We start from the raw sequence: 18300 nt of genomic DNA on the forward strand, positions 1-18300 counted from the left end.
TTTTTTTAACAATTATATTTCCACATTTTACTGTAATATTCAGAGGTCACCTCGCTCATTGATATGCATTTATTGAAATGACCCATTTTATACTATTATTATATTAATAATAATATTTGGGTTTACTTTAGTTAGTAGTGTGCTGTGCCACACATACATACATTTGTATTTTACAGTATTTCATATACAATCTTTACTGTAGGCCATGCTGATGTTTTACAGTGTTATGTATTGAAATTCAGAACTTTGATTCAAAGTAACGTGACCAAAGGCAGCATGGTACTAATCAAGCCAATGAGAGATTTAAAAACCTTTAATAAGAACACGTTGAAGGAGTCCCTGCCCCCATAAGCTTTTAACACAAGCAGTCCCTCCCCATTAAAAGCTCCCTGTGATTGTGCTTCAGCGAGGAGCAGGTTGCGGTGGAGCTGGTTCAGAGAGGAGACATTGTGAGGGTCGTTCCTGGAGGGAAGTTTCCAGTGGATGGGAAAGTTATTGAAGGCTGTTCTATGGCAGATGAATCTCTAATTACAGGTATGTTACAGCATGGTTAGTTCAGCTGAACAGTTACAGCACTGAATCCACCCAATGTCCTCCAAATACTTTACCACGTTACCAAGTTATTCATATGTTACCAATTTGTCTGCTTAAGATTAGCATCCACCCAACCATGTTCAAAGTCAGCCGCCAGGCATATACTTTTACTTAGTACAAACAGTAAACTGGCTCCCCGCTAGCCTCTAAAACCAGGTTCGAATCCAGGTTATGTCATTGCTGACCATGACCAGGGTTCCCAGGGGGCGGCGCACAATTAGCCAAGCACCGCCCGGGTAGGGAGGGCTTAGGTCAGCAGGGCAATCCACTGTTAACCGCGGGCACTATAAGTCTGATGGCTTTGCTGTGGATCTGCAGTGTGAAAAATGACTTCTTGGCAGGAACATGTTTCCGAGGTTGTGTGTTTCAGCCTCCATTTCCCAAGTCGAAGAGGGGTTGCAGTAGTGAACCGGGATTAATAACAACACAACTGGCAATTCTAAATTGAGGAGAAAACTGGGTAAAGAATCATTGGCAATGACTAAATTTATATAAGAAAAAAAGAAAAATATTAAAGTGGACTGGAAAGGTTCAAATTTGGTGATCTTCAGCAAAATTTTTTTAGAAAATCCTTCTGTAACACTTTTTAAAACAGAACAGTGCTGCAGCTTGACGTGATTTAGTCTTGTCTCGGCCTTGACCTTGGCCTCCGAAGACTTGCACAGACTCACAGAGCTGGTATCCACACCAGCGTCCTAGCACAGTGCTGAGGCTCGCAAACACACAACACATCATCACATAACATTACCACTGCGATCCCAATGTTTGTAATTCATATCTGTGTTTTCAGGGGAGCCCATGCCTGTCACTAAAAGGCCTGGAAGCATGGTTATCGCCGGCTCCATCAACGTGCACGGCTCTCTGCTGGTAGAAGCGACACACGTTGGTGCCGACACCACCCTGTCACAGATTGTGAAGCTGGTGGAGGAGGCACAGACATCAAAGGTAACAAAAGAAACACTCCCTGCTGCTTCACAGAATTCTGAACACCAAGACATTCCAAGAGCTTGATATCAGGGCAAACATACAAGGACAATGTATTACAGGTTAACAGGCCTTTCAAGCCGTATACAAGCATTGGGCATTGAGGATAACCTTAGGGTCCCATGTTCCAGTTTATGTTATATCAAGGTGTCATAACTGACAGACAATTTAAAATGAGTATTATAGTAGGGCTTCTGCTTTTCAGTTTTTATTAATTTCATTTTTTGGTACTTATTTTTGATTTGGTGCTAATTCTTGAATGTTTTTTTCTGTGACAATATGTATAGTAACTTGACAGTACACTTGTACCTTCTTTCCTTATCTGTCTTTCACAATTAAATCGTTATCGTCACGTGCATATTCTTCTGGAGTGTGTTTAGGCATTTTTTTCCATTTCGACCACAATTTGCAATTCTGTCTTAAATTCCACCTGCATGTAAATCAACCCTATCAAACTAATATAGCTTGAAGTGTCACAAGCAAGAACAATGCTCCGTATTATTAAATTATAATCTCGTTTTAAATCTTGCACGCATGTACAATCCTCCAATAGAAATGTAGGAATTTGCTGCCACTCACTAGCGGGTGGTTTTAAGATATTCAGAATGACACCTGAGCCTTCTGCCAGTTCTGTTGTCAATTCAACGCTTGTCTTCTTTCTATTCCTTAAGGATATTATCTTCAAGTATTGCTCATCCTTGTTAGACAGCTTTTTGGGTCTTCCAGTCCTGGGTTTGTCAATTACAGATGATGTTTCTCTATACTTGTTGATTATGCTTCGGATACCAGACCTTGAAAATCGAGTGATGCAAGCTATTTCACTCAATGTTTTTCCTTCTTTATGCAAGTCAAGGTTGTTATAATAGTAGAAAACACTAGTGGAGGCTTTGAGTAAATTGTTGATGCTCTAAATGCATCAGTGTGTGTGTGTGTATATATATATATATATATATATATATATATACATATTGGTAGTTTTTGTTTTTTTTAATTGGGGGAAGGGGTCAAGTCAACGTGAATTAAGTAACCATCTCTAGTGTTTTTTCAGTGTTTATTGGATATACACCAGTTTCATTTCTTTTGTATTGAGGTTGTTTTATCGTTTTTTATCGGTTAAAACAGAAAATCAAAAGCCTTAATTATACTGTACATGCATATTCCTTCTGAGTGTTTTATTGCTGTAACAATAGTAAAACAGTAAAAAGAACATCTCTACTGGTATTCAGTTGTAAAAGAAGGGGAATTTTCTCTTGAGGTAAAAATGTGTTGTTTTATTTCCCTGCCCTAAAGGGTGTTACTTGAATTTAGCACCGTTTTCAAAAGGAGACACATATGGCCCTCTGCTGGTCAGGTTAAGAACTGCTTATTCATTTTATTGAAGCTTAACATGTTAAAGGAGAGGTAACCAATACTTTAAAATCCATGTTTTCTCATTGGCACTACAAACATGGCCCCAGTTTTTGTTTTGAAGATCAATCGGTTCTTTAGGCCAGATAAATAAATAGTTTGTCAGAATCAGCACTCCCAAAACATAATTTTTCCCCTTTTTTTTCAAATTATGAAACCGGAGAATGAGTGTATTCCAAAAACTTTTCATTGCATTGACTCCAGTTAATGCTATTACAGCGCTGTCACAATCTCACTGACACTCCACTTTATCTTGCTGTCAGGTACCCGGTTCAACACAGCCGGTAATAGTAGGCTACTTACATTTTCTCCTTCTTTGTGAGGCTGTGTGATGATAGCATTTTCTACAGGGTTTCAAACAAATCACTAACTACGTTGCAAAAGACATACCTTAAACATACGGTTATATCAAATAACAATAAAAAAAGTATTTATGTACCAGTATAGTTAAACAAGGTTCTGTGTTTTGCTGCAGCATTTTCTCATATAGCAAACAGAATAAATGTGTTTTTTTTTGTGGGTGTTTGTGTGTGATGTATATTGCCGTTTCCCTAGTGGCACATTAATCAGCAACAAAGCTTTGGATCATGTAGTATATATATATATATATATATATATATATATATATATATATATATGACTTTTCTTCAACCAGGAGAGCAGTGTAAGTATGTAGGACTGTGGCCATCTACTTGTGTGTAGTACGATATCTGTACAAAGATGCATTTGGTTGTATCATCATCTAATTAATGTCTGTTTTGTGTTTTACAGGCACCAATCCAGCAATTTGCAGACAAACTAAGTGGATATTTTGTCCCATTCATCATCTGTGTTTCAGTATTAACATTAGTAGTCTGGCTCATCATTGGTTTTGTGAATTTTGACATTGTGGTTCACTATTTTCCAGTAAGTAATGAAACACCTACTTTTGTTAGCAGCATTGCTTTTGCAGCCAGAAATATGAAGCACAAAATTCAGACCAGTGAAATTAATTTGGTGGGGACTGCTCAGTGCTGAGTGGCTATCAAGGGGGAGGGGGGAGTAAATGAAAAATGTGTTATGTCAAGATCGCAAGATTAATTATCCCAGGATCTCTGCATTACAAATTGTTGTGTAGAGACCACAAGATAATGTGTGTCTTAAACTCGACATTTTGAAATGTCACTACCATGAGATAATTTATCTTGTGATCTTAACACAATAAATGTCCTCAGTGTGCCAAAGTAGAGCTATGGGGCAATTGAAGAAAATGTGACTATTTTCTTTGAAGCAGCGCTTATAAGTTTACCAATGAAAATGTGCACAGTCATTTTTCCCATGTTTTTCTTGTGGTTTACCATGGATTGCAAAGTTTGTTATAGTTGTGAAATTCCAACCAGGAATTTACCATGCCTTTACATGCTTACATCTATGCTTACCAATCCCCTTCCTGGAGAACCAGAGCTCCAGGTGTGCTTGGGTCCTGCTCTGAATAAAACCTCTGCATTATGTAATGGGCAGTGTTGTGTGATACACTGCCATTATAGATTCTGTCCCCTGTCGTGAGATGAGATGAGGTTAAAAGCTCTAAAACCAGCCACTGCTACCAGAGCCCGGCTCTTTTGCACTGTGATTTAGAGGCTTGCTTGCGGTACGCAGGGGCGCGGGTTCGTGCTCAGCCTCTGCCCTGTTACAATTAGAAGAAAGAATGTGAGCAATTGAGTGGTTGAGGGGTTTAAACATCTCAGCTGACTGGGCTCATTGTCTTTAGGGTTACAACAAAAGCATCCCCAAGACAGATGTGATTGTCCGGTTCGCATTCCAGGCCTCCATCACAGTGTTGTCTATTGCCTGCCCCTGTGCCCTGGGCTTGGCCACCCCGACTGCTGTGATGGTGGGCACTGGCGTGGGCGCTCAGAATGGAATACTGATTAAGGGAGGAGAACCTTTGGAAATGGCACACAAGGTAACAGTTTCAGAAAAGCAATATGACCCCAGTACAGTACTGTATGTGCAACATTGGGGAGGGGCTATTCTGTATTGTTTGTGTGCAACTGCTCAGTGGTAATGGGGCAACAGTAAACATGCCACTGAAGCTGATAAAGGGTAATAAACTTGATTTATAAGCTTTAGGAACTACACCTTTAAGAATAAAATGCAGATAATTAACTTACTGTCCTGTATAGAGGTTTTGTGCACTGAACTAACAGAGACTTGTTTCCACTGTGAACTAAAGTGCATATTGTTTTGCTGGTGGATTTTAAACATGTTAGAGGAAAGATAAGCAACTCTTTAAAAATCTGTTTTTCTAACTCTTGTTGGCACTATCAACATACTCCCTATGGTTTTTGTGTTAAAGAACTGGGAAAAAATATTTATAATTACTCTCACTCTCTCCAGATAAAGACGGTGATGTTTGATAAAACAGGAACCATCACGAACGGTGTCCCCAAGGTGATGAGAGTGCTGATGATATCGGACACAGCGCGGCTGCCCCTGAAGAAGGTGCTTGCAGTGGTGGGCACTGCGGAGGCGAGCAGCGAACATCCACTGGGAATGGCTGTAACAAAGTATTGCAAGGAGGTGAGTTGCTTAACCTAATGTTTTTAAAACAGAATCTGGGATGGAAACCAGGCCTGCTTAACTCTGTAAATATGGGGGTTCTGAGGCTGCTTAGGAATTCAGGCATCCACTGTCATGCCCTTCATAAAACTTGAGACATTTTACTTCTAGTATGCTATATTGTATTATTATTCATAGCCTCGAGTGACTGTGTTACTTGTTGTGTTTAGGAGCTTGAGACAGACTGTCTCGGGTACTGCACAGATTTCCAGGCAGTACCTGGCTGTGGAATCAGCTGTAAGGTCTCCAACATCGAGTCTCTTCTACTGCAAAGTGAGACAAGCGTGAATGCCAGGAATGAACAGAACTCCCGTCTAACCCAGATCATCGGAGCCACAACCGACGAGAGTGCACTAATTATTGATCAGGAGACTGAGGGTGTGTAGCTTAAGGATGAACCCTGGGACAAACCCCTTTCTTATATATATATATATATATATATATATATTACTTGTAACTAATAAAGGACTCCAAATATTGTATCTTATATATCTTACTGACTTGTGTTTTACAGGTGCTGCAGCTTCTCACACCTACTCTGTCTTAATTGGAAATCGGGAGTGGATGAAGCGCAATGGTCTACATGTTTCAAATGATGTGGATGAAGCCATGTCTAGTCATGAAATGAAAGGGCAAACAGCAATTTTAGTGGCCCTAGATGGTACTTTTTTTTTTTTTGTAGATAGTAGACCAAAGAAAAACTGTTGTCATATGTTGGTATTTCAAAATGAAAATCAGGGTTGTGTATCTGATTAATGTTGCTGTTCACATAATCAGACACTAAGCTGTTGTTTTTAATTTGTGCTATTTACCTTTACTAAACTGAAAAATCTTTTTTTTTTTTTTTGCATGTGATTGATAGGGTTTATTATTGTCAAATTTTGCATAACGTATCATTCTGTCTTTGGGTCTGTGTTCTAATCTTACTTTACTCACAACAAGACACATATCTCCATATCACCAAGTCTTTCATTAAAAAGAAATAAACAATTTTCAGTGTTAATAAATAAAAGGCTATGTGGGAAAATGTGCTAACATAATTCTAACCCTCTTGGCTACACTCTGATTTGGCCAAGATTGCAGACCTGATCTGGGCTTCACAGTCTTGAACTCTCCATGAGCTCTTATGGCTCAACTTCAGCTTGACCTATCTCAGAGTCAGTTAATGATTGGTTAGCACCTCCGCCTGAATCCTACACACCACATTGTTGAATAAATGAATGTACTGTATTGTTATGAATAATTATATTGATAAAATAATGTTACTTAATGTTTTCTGGATGATAACCTGTGCTTCTTCCTCCAGGGATCCTGTGTGGGATGATCGCAATAGCTGACACTGTCAAACCTGAATCTGCCCTGGCTGTCTACACTCTGAACAGCATGGGGATTGATGTGGTCCTGATCACTGGGGACAACAGGAAAACTGCCCGAGCCATCGCTACTCAGGTGAGATTTAAAACACAGTGCAGTAGAATGGGACTGAATGGGATTGAATTGATGATTATGGAGCATGGTATGAGATGAACCATTTGGTCACAAACCCGTTTGGACGAGATGAGAGACCCCCCTGGGGTTAAGCATTGGGGTAACTGAAAAAAGGTGGGGGAGGTGGACGAGTGTGTGTTTTATTACATGAACCATACCTTTTGGGATAAAATGTCAGTGCAAGAAATGTCCTACTTTTCTCAGATTTGATAGTTGTTAAAACCCAAATCTCCCTGGACACTAAAATAGTGAAAAAGTTTCCTTATGAATAGCATTCACATACTTATGGAGCACACTGGATATACAGTACACCCTCGCTATAACGAACCTGTTTGGGTCCATGCCTTTTGTTCGTTATAATGAGAGGTTTGTTACAGCGAAAGGACAATCAAAATGAACAATGAACTGTTGGAGTAAGTTAATGAGATGTGATTGTTAATAACAGTAGAATTACATGTGCCTGTTTGTTTCATGTATGCAGTATTCTGCCTTTGCTTTATCCTATTCGTTAAAGAATTAAAAGGCAGTGCAAAAAGCAAAAATCCCGAATTGAAGCTGAATTTTTATTCAAAATCATTCTGACATGAATCGTTTCAAAGCGCACCAGATCTTAATCCAACATGCAAGAATCCAAACTGAGTTTTTATTCCAAATCAACCCGACATGAAAAGTTTATCAGATTGTCAAGTTTTTTTTTTTCTTTAATCAATTTTGCTTTGCCTCGTGGTTGCTGAACAAGCCAAAAAACAGAGTGCTTTTTGACAACTTATGTTCATGACAGAAATATGCCTGTGTTACTCCTTTTTTCAATCAATATAGTTTCCAGCTTGCAACATGAAATGATTTTCGTTTCGGAAATATAGTTACACAGCGCGTATTTATTAAGATAAGAGTTGCGCAGGTGGCATCCCATGCATACAGACCGGAATGTTGACAATGTATTTATCTTATCTTTTTTTTGTTTTGTTTTTATTTAGGGGCCAGGGGCCAGGTTCATTATAGCTGAAGGTTTGTTATAATGAAGGGCGTTATAGCGACGGTGTACTGTATGATATGTATACAATGTTTTATTTATTTTGTTATCCATACTAAAATGGATTATAAAACCAAATTCTGCATCAGCCATAGCAATATAATGTAATTATTTTCTATGGAACTGTGGATCAGTTCACTGGCTGCTTATGTATTTAATTGAAAAATGCCAATATATCCTTTTGTTATCCTCCCCGTGCAGCCTTTGTGTTATTGTGGTCTCAGTTATAAATTGCTTTCCTGTCAGCATATAAAGATATAAATAGGCAGGTCTGCCAATCTTCAGGGATTTGAGCAAGTAAATATAGAGGTTGACCTTAGTGTTTATACAGTCGTAATCATACAGTGTAAGGTTCTATGTTTAATGTTCAGTATTTAGTAATAGTCTACATGTGTTGTACACGTCATCTTCTACAGAACACCTGGGGTGTATCTTCCAAGAGGTGTTGAAGGTTAATTTTGTAGTCATTTATTTTAAACTCTATTTGGAATCCAACATCCCCAGAGGAAATCTGTGGCAAAGTCTGTTCTTCATAATGACCAACAAAGGCATCACTTTTGAGACCTACTCGTCACTTTTTTCTGTCTTCAGACCTGCAGTCTTGCCCATTGTGACTGAAACTGACTTGCAGCAGGGAGATGCAGTTATGTGTCACAGGGATTCCATTTTCGGGTGTTTCCAGTTGCTTGTCCAACCCCTGTATCTTTTTATATTTACAGGTTGGCATCAAGAAGGTGTTTGCAGAGGTTCTTCCTTCTCACAAGGTGGCGAAGGTGCAGGAGCTGCAGGAGCAGGGGAGGAAGGTGGCGATGGTGGGCGACGGGGTGAACGACTCCCCGGCTCTGGCCAGGGCTGACGTGGGTATTGCCATCGGGACTGGAACCGACGTGGCTATTGAAGCAGCAGACATAGTGCTCATTAGGGTAAGAGCATCAGTATCTGAACATCTGTGTTTGCAAAATCATTAAGTACTGTTGTAGTGTTAGATGGGCTTGCATTACTGTGTTTGGAATATATAAAATGTGTGTTTATTCAATATGCACAATGACAGCCCTGTACCCAGAGTACACAGGCAGTGTTCTTCCAGTAGAAATGACGACCCTGGAATTCAGCACGATTTGTAAGTAGTCTGCCTAAAATCAATGTAAATCTGGCCATGCAGTCCGGTACCAAGTCATGTGATTTTTCTTTTCTAAGTTTATAGTCAAGTATGTGGTGTAAATACACACGTATCCCACAGCTATGGTAGCTGCAGTCAAATTATTTTTACAATAAAATGAAAATGGACACAATCCTTGAATTGCAAGTGCCTGGACAGTACTGAACTGTAAAGTGTTCAAATGTTGATCGGTTATACCTTTTTTAGATACAGTATTAGATTTTACAGTACCTCTGTAATCCAGCACACTGTATAATCCGACAATGTTCCAGTCTCAAGAGATGCTGGATTAGACAGGTTTTAGTGGTACCTTTATAAAACTAATAAGAAACGATTTAAGACAAGCTCCTGAATTAAATGTTTGAGTTGTTTATCTGTGGTTTGCTATGTACTGGCAGACTGAATCCCTGGACTGTGTGTCATTTTAATGCCTGTTAAACATTTTAATGTCTGTTTTTGTTGTTTGTTTTTGCAGAATGATTTATTGGATGTGGTGGCCAGCATAGACCTATCCAAGAAAACAGTCCAAAGAATAAGAGTTAATTTTGTCTTTGCTTTAATTTATAACCTGGTTGGAATACCAATTGCTGCAGGCGAGTACAAGTCAGGTTTGGAAGTCTTTTCCAATTAGCTGTTGTTCAGTGACATCATTGTATTTCTTACAACACTTAATAATAGCTGCAGAGCAAATTAAGAACTATTAAACCACAAATATTTCTCATGTGAAAAAGATAAAGGCAGTCTCAGGTTGTTGTTTTTTTCAGAAAAAATTGCGCTAATGATTTGGAGTGAATAGCCTTGAGAATGTAGCCCATTTTATTTCAATGAGTGTTTGTTTTTATGATAATTTAAAAAGTATGCTGTTCTCTTTCAATGCATTAAGAAATGCAGATCCTTGGCAGTATTTTAAAAACCACAGAGACTATTAGAGTGCTCTATGGTGCGACCAAAAAATGTTGTTGGTCTGACCATCAATGTCGTTTTTGTTCATGACAAAAGTATTGGCACCTTTAAATGTCTGTAAAATGTCATAGAACTAAATAAAAAATATATTGATTGAAAACCATTACACAGTAACTAAACTGCAGTATAAAGTCAATAGGCAGAAATGTATGAGTTCTATACACAAGTGAGAACGTTCTTTGCTCAATTAGGTTGATTTGAGTCATGCATCTGTAGATTGTAGTTACCCACATTGTTAAAATTCAGATTGTCCAGCTAGCAGTATGGAGAAAAAATATGTAATAATGGGGGAAGGGGACAAAGGTAAAAAATACTAGAACCCTCCAAACCTGTTGTGTAACAGCCAAAATATTTGTGCTTCTAGTGTTTACATAAACCCACATGCTGTTTTCTTGAATTGGGGGTTGCTTGCTGAAAAGAGCAAGACTGTGGTTGTGGTTTCTGAGTGCTGCTGTATGTGTCTCTCGTAGGTGTTTTTATGCCTGTGGGCCTGGTACTGCAACCATGGATGGGATCAGCAGCTATGGCAGCTTCGTCAGTCTCTGTGGTGGTTTCCTCACTCTTACTGAAACTGTATGTATCAGTGCGTCCCAATATACTTCATATATATGTTGTTGTTGCATTACAGGTATATATGAAAGCAAAAGCACAGGTCGGGGCTCAAATGTGGTCCAGTTTTTTAACAAGGTGGCGAAGCCAAGTGCTGTTAAACGATGCCAGCCTGCACATTTTGCCAGCCTGCACATTTACAATTCTAAAATTCTAGGTAATGCTAAACTTTTGGCCATAGCTGTACACACTGGCCTCAGCGATCAAAACAGTTTTTAAGTGACCTTTCTGCCTTCAAGGCCCTGCCCTCCTGAAATAGTGGTGTAGTTTTGAAGAATCTGCCGTTAACCATTCACTGCCAGTTCATCATCTTTAGGAAACTGCGTGTTTGATAACATTAGACACTGGATTGTGGTAGTGAAACAGATGTTTTACTAAGTCCTAGTCTTTGCTCAGTAGAACTGTTACTGCCTTAATTAATTTGTTCCATAGTTCACCTGGAACACCATGTTACCATTTTAAAAAGAAGCACTCATCGTATTTACTTTTATTTCAAGCAATTTGTCATACTGAAGGATGGAGGAAGGGCTTAACAAACATGTAGGTCATTATGGGAAGTAGGTTTCTTTACTGTAAGTAACCAACCAGCAACTTTCCCCTGACGACTGACATGCTTTGCAGCCAATAGCATGTTTCCAACAACCATAGAAACCCTTTGCATGACCTTACCCAATGTATCTGGCACGGACACAGGTAATTAACCAGGAAGTGCAAGAAAGGAAGGCATTGTAAATGAAAGTTTTAGGTAGCTTTTTATTATGTTCCAACTTCCAAACTGGAGGTTTCATAGAGCAGTATTTGTACCTTGTGGGATTAATGATTAGATTATTATTATTATTATTTTAGATACAAGAAACCAGACCCTGAAAAACATGAGTGTCACGCTCAGGGTCGCATGAAGTGCCTGACCCCCGACCAGGTGAGCGTGCACATCGGGATGGATGACAGGAGGCGTGACTCCCCAACTCCCAGCGTCTGGGACCGGATGAGCCGTGCCAGCCACATGTCCCTGTCCTCCATGGACAAGCGCTCTGGCCACAGCGGCTCTGTCCGGGAGGGGGGTGACAAGTGGTCCCTGCTGGCTGCTGACAGAGATGAGGAGCACATCATCTAGAGCAAGGTTCTCAATGGCGAGCCTCCTTGCCGGTCCCAGGCTTTAAGAAGACACTGAGCCGGACAGCACTGTATAACAAATTGAGACATAATCTTTTACTAAGTGGTCTTTAATGGCCATGCAGTGGGAATACAATGGCAATGGGGTAGTCCTGCACTCAGTTGTAGCACAAGGGCAGTCAGCATGGTATGATGCAGAATGATTCTACAGAGGTAACAGACAGCATTGTGATTGTTTAAAGCAGTATACTCTGGTAATCTACTGAAGTGACAGAGTGTGGAGATTCTTCTGTGGAGATTTGATTTGAATATTTAAAACTTGCAACAGGTCAGTCTTCAAAAAACCCACGGACACCCCACTGATCATGTTTAAATGTTTTATTTTTTTAACGAGAATTAAAACTACATCAGCATTATCATGTTGGCTGAAATATGCTGTATTTCTTAAATTTACATCTATGTGTTTGTAAGCCCAGTAATACAATCTGAGGTAAAGCTTTTGAAGCTCAGCCAAGTCGCAACAACATTATGGCTAATGCCTTCATCAGTGTGTGCTGGTGGGACTTGAGGTTTAAACCCCTTTGGAATTACATAATGTTCCTTTCAAATGGTTAAGAAAGCTGTTGGAGAGATATTCTGCTCATGTTGAGAAGATCTTATATGAACAATCGTTGTTGTCTTTCAGGCATTGTAGTCCTTACTGTCTTAGAGATGTGTAGTTTTGTCCCTAATTATCTTGTCATAAGTAAAGAAAATAAATATATATATATATATATATATATATATATATATATATATAGATATATATATATATGTATATATATGTATATGTGTGTATATATATATATATATATATATATACATTGCCTATAGTAAGTATTCACCTCCCTTGGACGTTTTCACAGTTTGTTGTGTTACAACCTGAAATCTTGATGCATTTAAATTTGATTTTTTTCCCTTTGATTAACAGAACCTACTCAACACTTTGAAGAGGCAAGAGAATTTTTACTGTGAAACATAACAGTTAATGAAAAATAAAAAAACTGAAATGTCTTGGTTAGATAAGTATTCACCCCCCTGAGTCAATACTTGGTAGAACCACCTTGGGCAGCAATTACAGCTGTGAGTCTTTTGTGGTAAGTCTCTACCAGGTTTACACATCTGGATCGTACAATATTCGCCCATTTTTCTTGGCAAAACTGTTCAAGCTCTGTCAAGTTGGATGGGGATCGTTGGTGGACAGCAATCTTCAAGTCTTGCCACAGATTCTCATTCAGATTCATGTCCAGGCTTTGACTGGGCCACTCTGGCACATTCACTTTCTTGTTTTTAAGGCACTCCAGGGTTTGCGCCAGACATAACGCTTTGCATTTAGGCCAAATAGTTCAATTTTTGTCTCATCGGACCAAAGAATCTTTTGCCACATCTTTTCAGAGTCCCACATACCTTTTTGCAAATTCCAAGCAGGATTTTACATGGGCTTTTTTCAGAAATGGCTTTCTTCTTGCCACTTTTCCATACAGGCCAGATTTGTGGAGTGCCTCAGCTATTGTTGACACATGGACAATTTCTCCCATCTCAGCCATGGAACGCTATTGGTCTTTCAGAGTTGTCATTGGCCTCTTGGTGGCTTCTCTGACCAATGCCCTTCATACCTGGCTGCTCAGTTTGGGAGGACGGCCTGCTCTAAGCAGATTCTGGGTGGTGCCGTATACCTTCCACTTCTTAATGATCGACTTGACTGTGCTCCAAGGGATATTCAATGCCTTTTAAATCTTTTTATACCCCTCCCCTGATGTGTGCCTTTCCACAACTTTATCCCGGAGCTGTTTTGAAAGCTCCTTGGTCTTCATGGTAGTGTCTTTGCTTTGAATGCACTACCCAACTGTGGGACTTTACAAAGACAGGTGTATTTAATCTGAAATCATGTGAACGACTTTTATTGCACACAGATGGACTCCATTTAACTTATTCTGTGAATTCTGAAGGCAATTGGTTGCACCTGAGCTTATTTAGGAGTGTCATAGCAAAGAGGGTGATTACTTATCTAATGAAGACTTTTCAGGTTTTTTTTTTTAATTGATTTGTTTTTTCACCCCCCCATTTTTCCATTTTTTAAACCGTATAATAACTTATGAACAAGGTACTATATATATATATATATATAAAATCACAGTGTACAAAATTGAATGCATGTGAAAGAAAAAGTTTTTAAAAAATGTACACAAAAGGTTTAAAAGACAAAAAAAATGTGTGTGTATCTATCTATATATATATACTATAGAGAGAGAGAGAGAGAGAGAGAGAGAGAGAGAGCGAGCACAAGAACATAAAAACTACCAAAATTCTAAAAAAGGAAGAAACTTGAATGCTTGCATTTCAAAACCATAACTTTTGTTATTTACAATATTCCTGTTTTCAGCTGGCAATATATATTATACATGTGTTTCAATTATTGCTTTATTCCAATTTTCACTAATAATACAAATGGACATACTGTACAGTATACTTCGGAATAATTTGTCATTATTGAATTTAAATAAAGTAACTATTAATTGTTTTTGTTTTTATTATATTGTAAACAGAATAAGCAGGTTTATATTTAATTAAACTGTTTTTTAATCAATAATCAGCAGTGTCTTACTAATCATTATATCTGGTTAATCAGTATGTATTTGTTCAATATTAGCCTACTGTGTATTTGTATGTCATGACAGTAAAACAAAGGAGGCATGTTTGTAAAGTAGGCAGCCATTTAAGCACAATGGGATAGTTATAATTTTGTTGAATTTGTACAAGTGGGTTAAAATTAAGAAAGAAGCATTGCAGTGGAAATCCATTTCTTTTCCACTCAGTATTTTGAATGCTTTTTTTTGTGTGTTTTTTTTATTTTTATAAATACATTTTTAACTTCAGTTTGGAAGGTAAGACTGCGTCCCCACAAACATTACATCACTATCAGTGCATCATTAAAAATATAAATTGACCTGTCATTTCCTCCTCTTTTCATTCAATTAATTCACATCCCTCCACCTCTCCTAATCACATCCTTTCTGCAATTACTCTGTGGTTAATGGCCAGGCGATGGACCCTCAAACCAAGTGGGTTTGAGGCCAGATGTTTCATTTTGTACTCCATAATCATCAAGCAAATACAATTAGGAGATACATGCAACCACTATGAGTTCGCCCTTCACAAAAATGGCCAAGAAGAGGGGCCTTTTTTGTGAGGGGCAATTCAGATTGAATTCCTCACTTCCAGTCCCTGAGGTCGGATATCTTGGTAAGGGCACTGCAGGCTGACTGTTAGGTGGTCTGGCAGTGCCTGATTAGAGGTTTGGCCAGAGGGGGCAGGGTTTTGAGGGATGGATGGATGGATCTTAACTTGAACTTCAGTTGTATTGGGGATCCCTTGGAGAAAGCATTACGCAGGGGTGGTTTGATAAATACACTGAACTTTTGCTCTGCTTTTGTTTTGACACAGGATGAGAGACTTTAGTTGCCCGACGTCTCCTGGACGTACTTTTTTTTTTATTCAAGTTGTTCCATGCTTCCAGCTCCTCCGGTCCCTCTGATGTTAGTAAATAGAAAACATTAATAAAGCACTTTTTGAAACTTGTTTGGACATTTGTTTTTTTTATACAGACCTACTTTGGTGACGTCACTGTCCCATAAATTCTGTGTCGGTGGATTGTCCTGAACTACTGAAGTCTGAAAGTGTTAAAGAGCATCCTGCCATGTTTACAAGAAAGTACATTGGCCATGTCATGTGTTGTAGTTTTACTCGAGTGCTGTTGCCAAGAACAAAATAATTTCTCTGATGAGCATCATAGTGTATCCATAGCATGGTCCCTCCTTCAACAATGCTGGTGCTCTCTTTTAAAGGAATGGGTTATTGTGGAAACAAAGTGATAAACAGCGTTGCAGGAGGCAGCATGATATGAGTGTTCTATGAGGCTTCAGAGAAATTAAACTTAAGCGGACAACCACTCAAACAAAAACTTGAGAAATGTTTTCCCCAGGTGATTTAAGATGACCCATGATGTGTGATAAAAATATGTTCAAAGCAACAGGATACAGCAAAGTTAAATTAATGCTTTTTTTGAAAAGAGATCAATTTAAACATCTGGGATTGTAGAGCACTTAGTTTTTTTTTATGTGCACTATCCATTTTCTTGTGTTCTAAATGAATCAATAAAGTAACCATAGTGATAAATGTATGTCCAAGAGCTGTTTTGGAGCTCCTCAGCAGTTAGAAACTACACTGTATTCTTAATGGACCTATTGGTGAAGAAACGTGAGCCAGATCCGATTAAGCTAATTCAATCATTAAAATAAGCGTTCAAGTGGTTTTTCAGGTTTTAGAAGATGTTAACAGTTAATGTTTGTTTTTACATGAATCTGTCAGAAGAAAAAAACAGCTTTATCCTTAGGGATACTGATATTTATATATTAACAGCTTCAAGCCTCATGCAGCATTCTAGAAAGGCTTGGATACACCCAAACCATTCTAAAATAGGTCAGAACCACCCTAAAACAGCTTGGGTTTTCTATTTGCTTGCAACATATAAATTATGCCCAACACTGGCAAAATCACACCCGCGTCTCTTTTCAGCACAGAAAAATCCTTATTTAGCCTACATGGTAGTGTTGTTGCTTCCCTGAGATAGAACAAAAGAAAATAATTCCAGTAATTATGTTCCTTATGAATTGCAGTGCTTCATTTTTTTAACTGGTTAAACTCCATCAGAAAAAACTAAACAAATCAGCATATTTCCCATTTTTAAATCATCAACTTCTTCAGTTCTTTGTTTTAGAGTAATGTCATGCATTAACAGCTCTGTGGAGCGTAACAAAAGCTTTCTTTTTCACAGACATTGATTAGAATTTTTGTTCTTAGGCTTGCCACATAACTTGTTAAACACCAGTGGGTATACCAACCCCTCGACCTTCCTTCTCTGTAACCTTGTGCAATGCATGCATCATAAGACTAGGACAAAAGACTGAGGTGATGGGTTGTGAGGAGGCTTCTAGTCCTGGAATATTCCTTTTGTTTTGAACCAAACCTGTATTTAAAGGCATGAATCATCTGTCTTTCCACTGAAACCCTGCTGTGAGCCTTATTACCATATATCTCTGGCTGTCTGCCAGGCTCATATAGGTCTCAATTCAGGAATAGTAAGATGTATCAAGAAAGGAATGGCTGTGCTACCGTGGTCTGACTCACCATATCGTATGCACACCATATGTCACCACCATCTCCTTATGTCTATATGTTGAATGTATTCTATTTTACAGTCTGTATGGCAATTTTGTAAAGAGAAACAATATGCTATGTGTAGTATTATTACTGATATTTGAATTATATTTTGTTCTCATAATAAGGTAAGGAACAGTGGAACTGGTTACCGGTAGTTTGACAGTCGCTTCCCCTCACAGCTCTGAAAGCAAACCTCAATCAGCCTCAGGCTTCTTTCAGCAGATTGCTAGTTGTGCCGAACAGTTTTGTGATACAGGCTAATGCCCACTTGGGGCTAAGTTGAGAACAGCTGGATCCAAACCCATTTATTCATGGCTTTGGTTTGTGTTAATTTCCTACACAGTTCTGGTTGGTTTAAAACAGGTCCACTGTCCTTAATAATCTCTTTGAGAAGTTATCAACATGGGAATAATGGTAAAACAAACATAATGAAACATATTTGATTGTTTCCTTAAACAGAATGGAAGATTACCTTGCATATACACTGCTATAAGCAGAATTTTAAAAATGTATTTATATCCTCTTATTGGCTATAGCAACATTATCAGTGGTTCTTGTTTTTTTGTTTACATGATCTTATTTTTGGGCTTGTCTCTTCCTGTGTTGTATGTCAATTCTACTCCAATGGTCTAGCTGCAACCGGACCATGCAACCTATATACCTAAACATTGCAAGATTGTTTGCCTAACACAGCAAATCTTGTGTTCTCATTCATACACACAGCCTTTGCTTCTGTTCAGTGAATTAGGTACGATCACGTCAAAGTGGAAACAAACGAGTCTGTGATGCAGGCTTCTCCAGCCCTATAAGGCATTGCTTTGCTGGGGCCAATAATAATAAATTCATCAGATTTAATTACATTAAAAAAAATCCCTATCTACAGTTTATCGTCAAAGAAAGTGCTTTTCATACAATACCAAACAATTTTCAAGAGGCCTGATTCCTGTCTCAATTTAGTGCCCACGCGATTGCAATTCATGGTAAATGTACAAGATCATGACATACAGCTAGGCATTGCTAATGCCCTATAGTAATATTAAAATCCAAATGCAGTAAATTGTGTGTAGGATTTTAGTCTTATTATTCTGTT

At 38.5% G+C, this 18300-nt stretch overlaps 1 protein-coding gene across 3 annotated transcripts in view; it reads left to right on the forward strand.

The window, feature by feature from the left end:
- atp7b (ATPase copper transporting beta) overlaps positions 1-15569 on the forward strand; it is a 30985-nt gene extending 15416 nt beyond the window's left edge. For all 3 annotated transcript variants that reach the window (XM_034012057.3, XM_034012056.3, XM_034012055.3), the window contains exons 10-21: positions 407-534; positions 1385-1539; positions 3757-3891; positions 4736-4930; positions 5365-5547; positions 5757-5964; positions 6101-6247; positions 6893-7035; positions 8827-9030; positions 9742-9859; positions 10700-10802; positions 11685-15569. In XM_034012057.3, the coding sequence (XP_033867948.3) occupies positions 407-534; positions 1385-1539; positions 3757-3891; positions 4736-4930; positions 5365-5547; positions 5757-5964; positions 6101-6247; positions 6893-7035; positions 8827-9030; positions 9742-9859; positions 10700-10802; positions 11685-11952 (1987 nt within the window). In that variant the 3' untranslated portion in view covers positions 11953-15569. The remainder of the gene's footprint in view (positions 1-406; positions 535-1384; positions 1540-3756; positions 3892-4735; positions 4931-5364; positions 5548-5756; positions 5965-6100; positions 6248-6892; positions 7036-8826; positions 9031-9741; positions 9860-10699; positions 10803-11684) is intronic.
- The last annotated feature ends 2731 nt before the right edge of the window (positions 15570-18300 follow it).

Source organism: Acipenser ruthenus, chromosome 8, assembly GCF_902713425.1.
Source record: "Acipenser ruthenus chromosome 8, fAciRut3.2 maternal haplotype, whole genome shotgun sequence".
NCBI lineage: Eukaryota > Metazoa > Chordata > Actinopteri > Acipenseriformes > Acipenseridae > Acipenser > Acipenser ruthenus.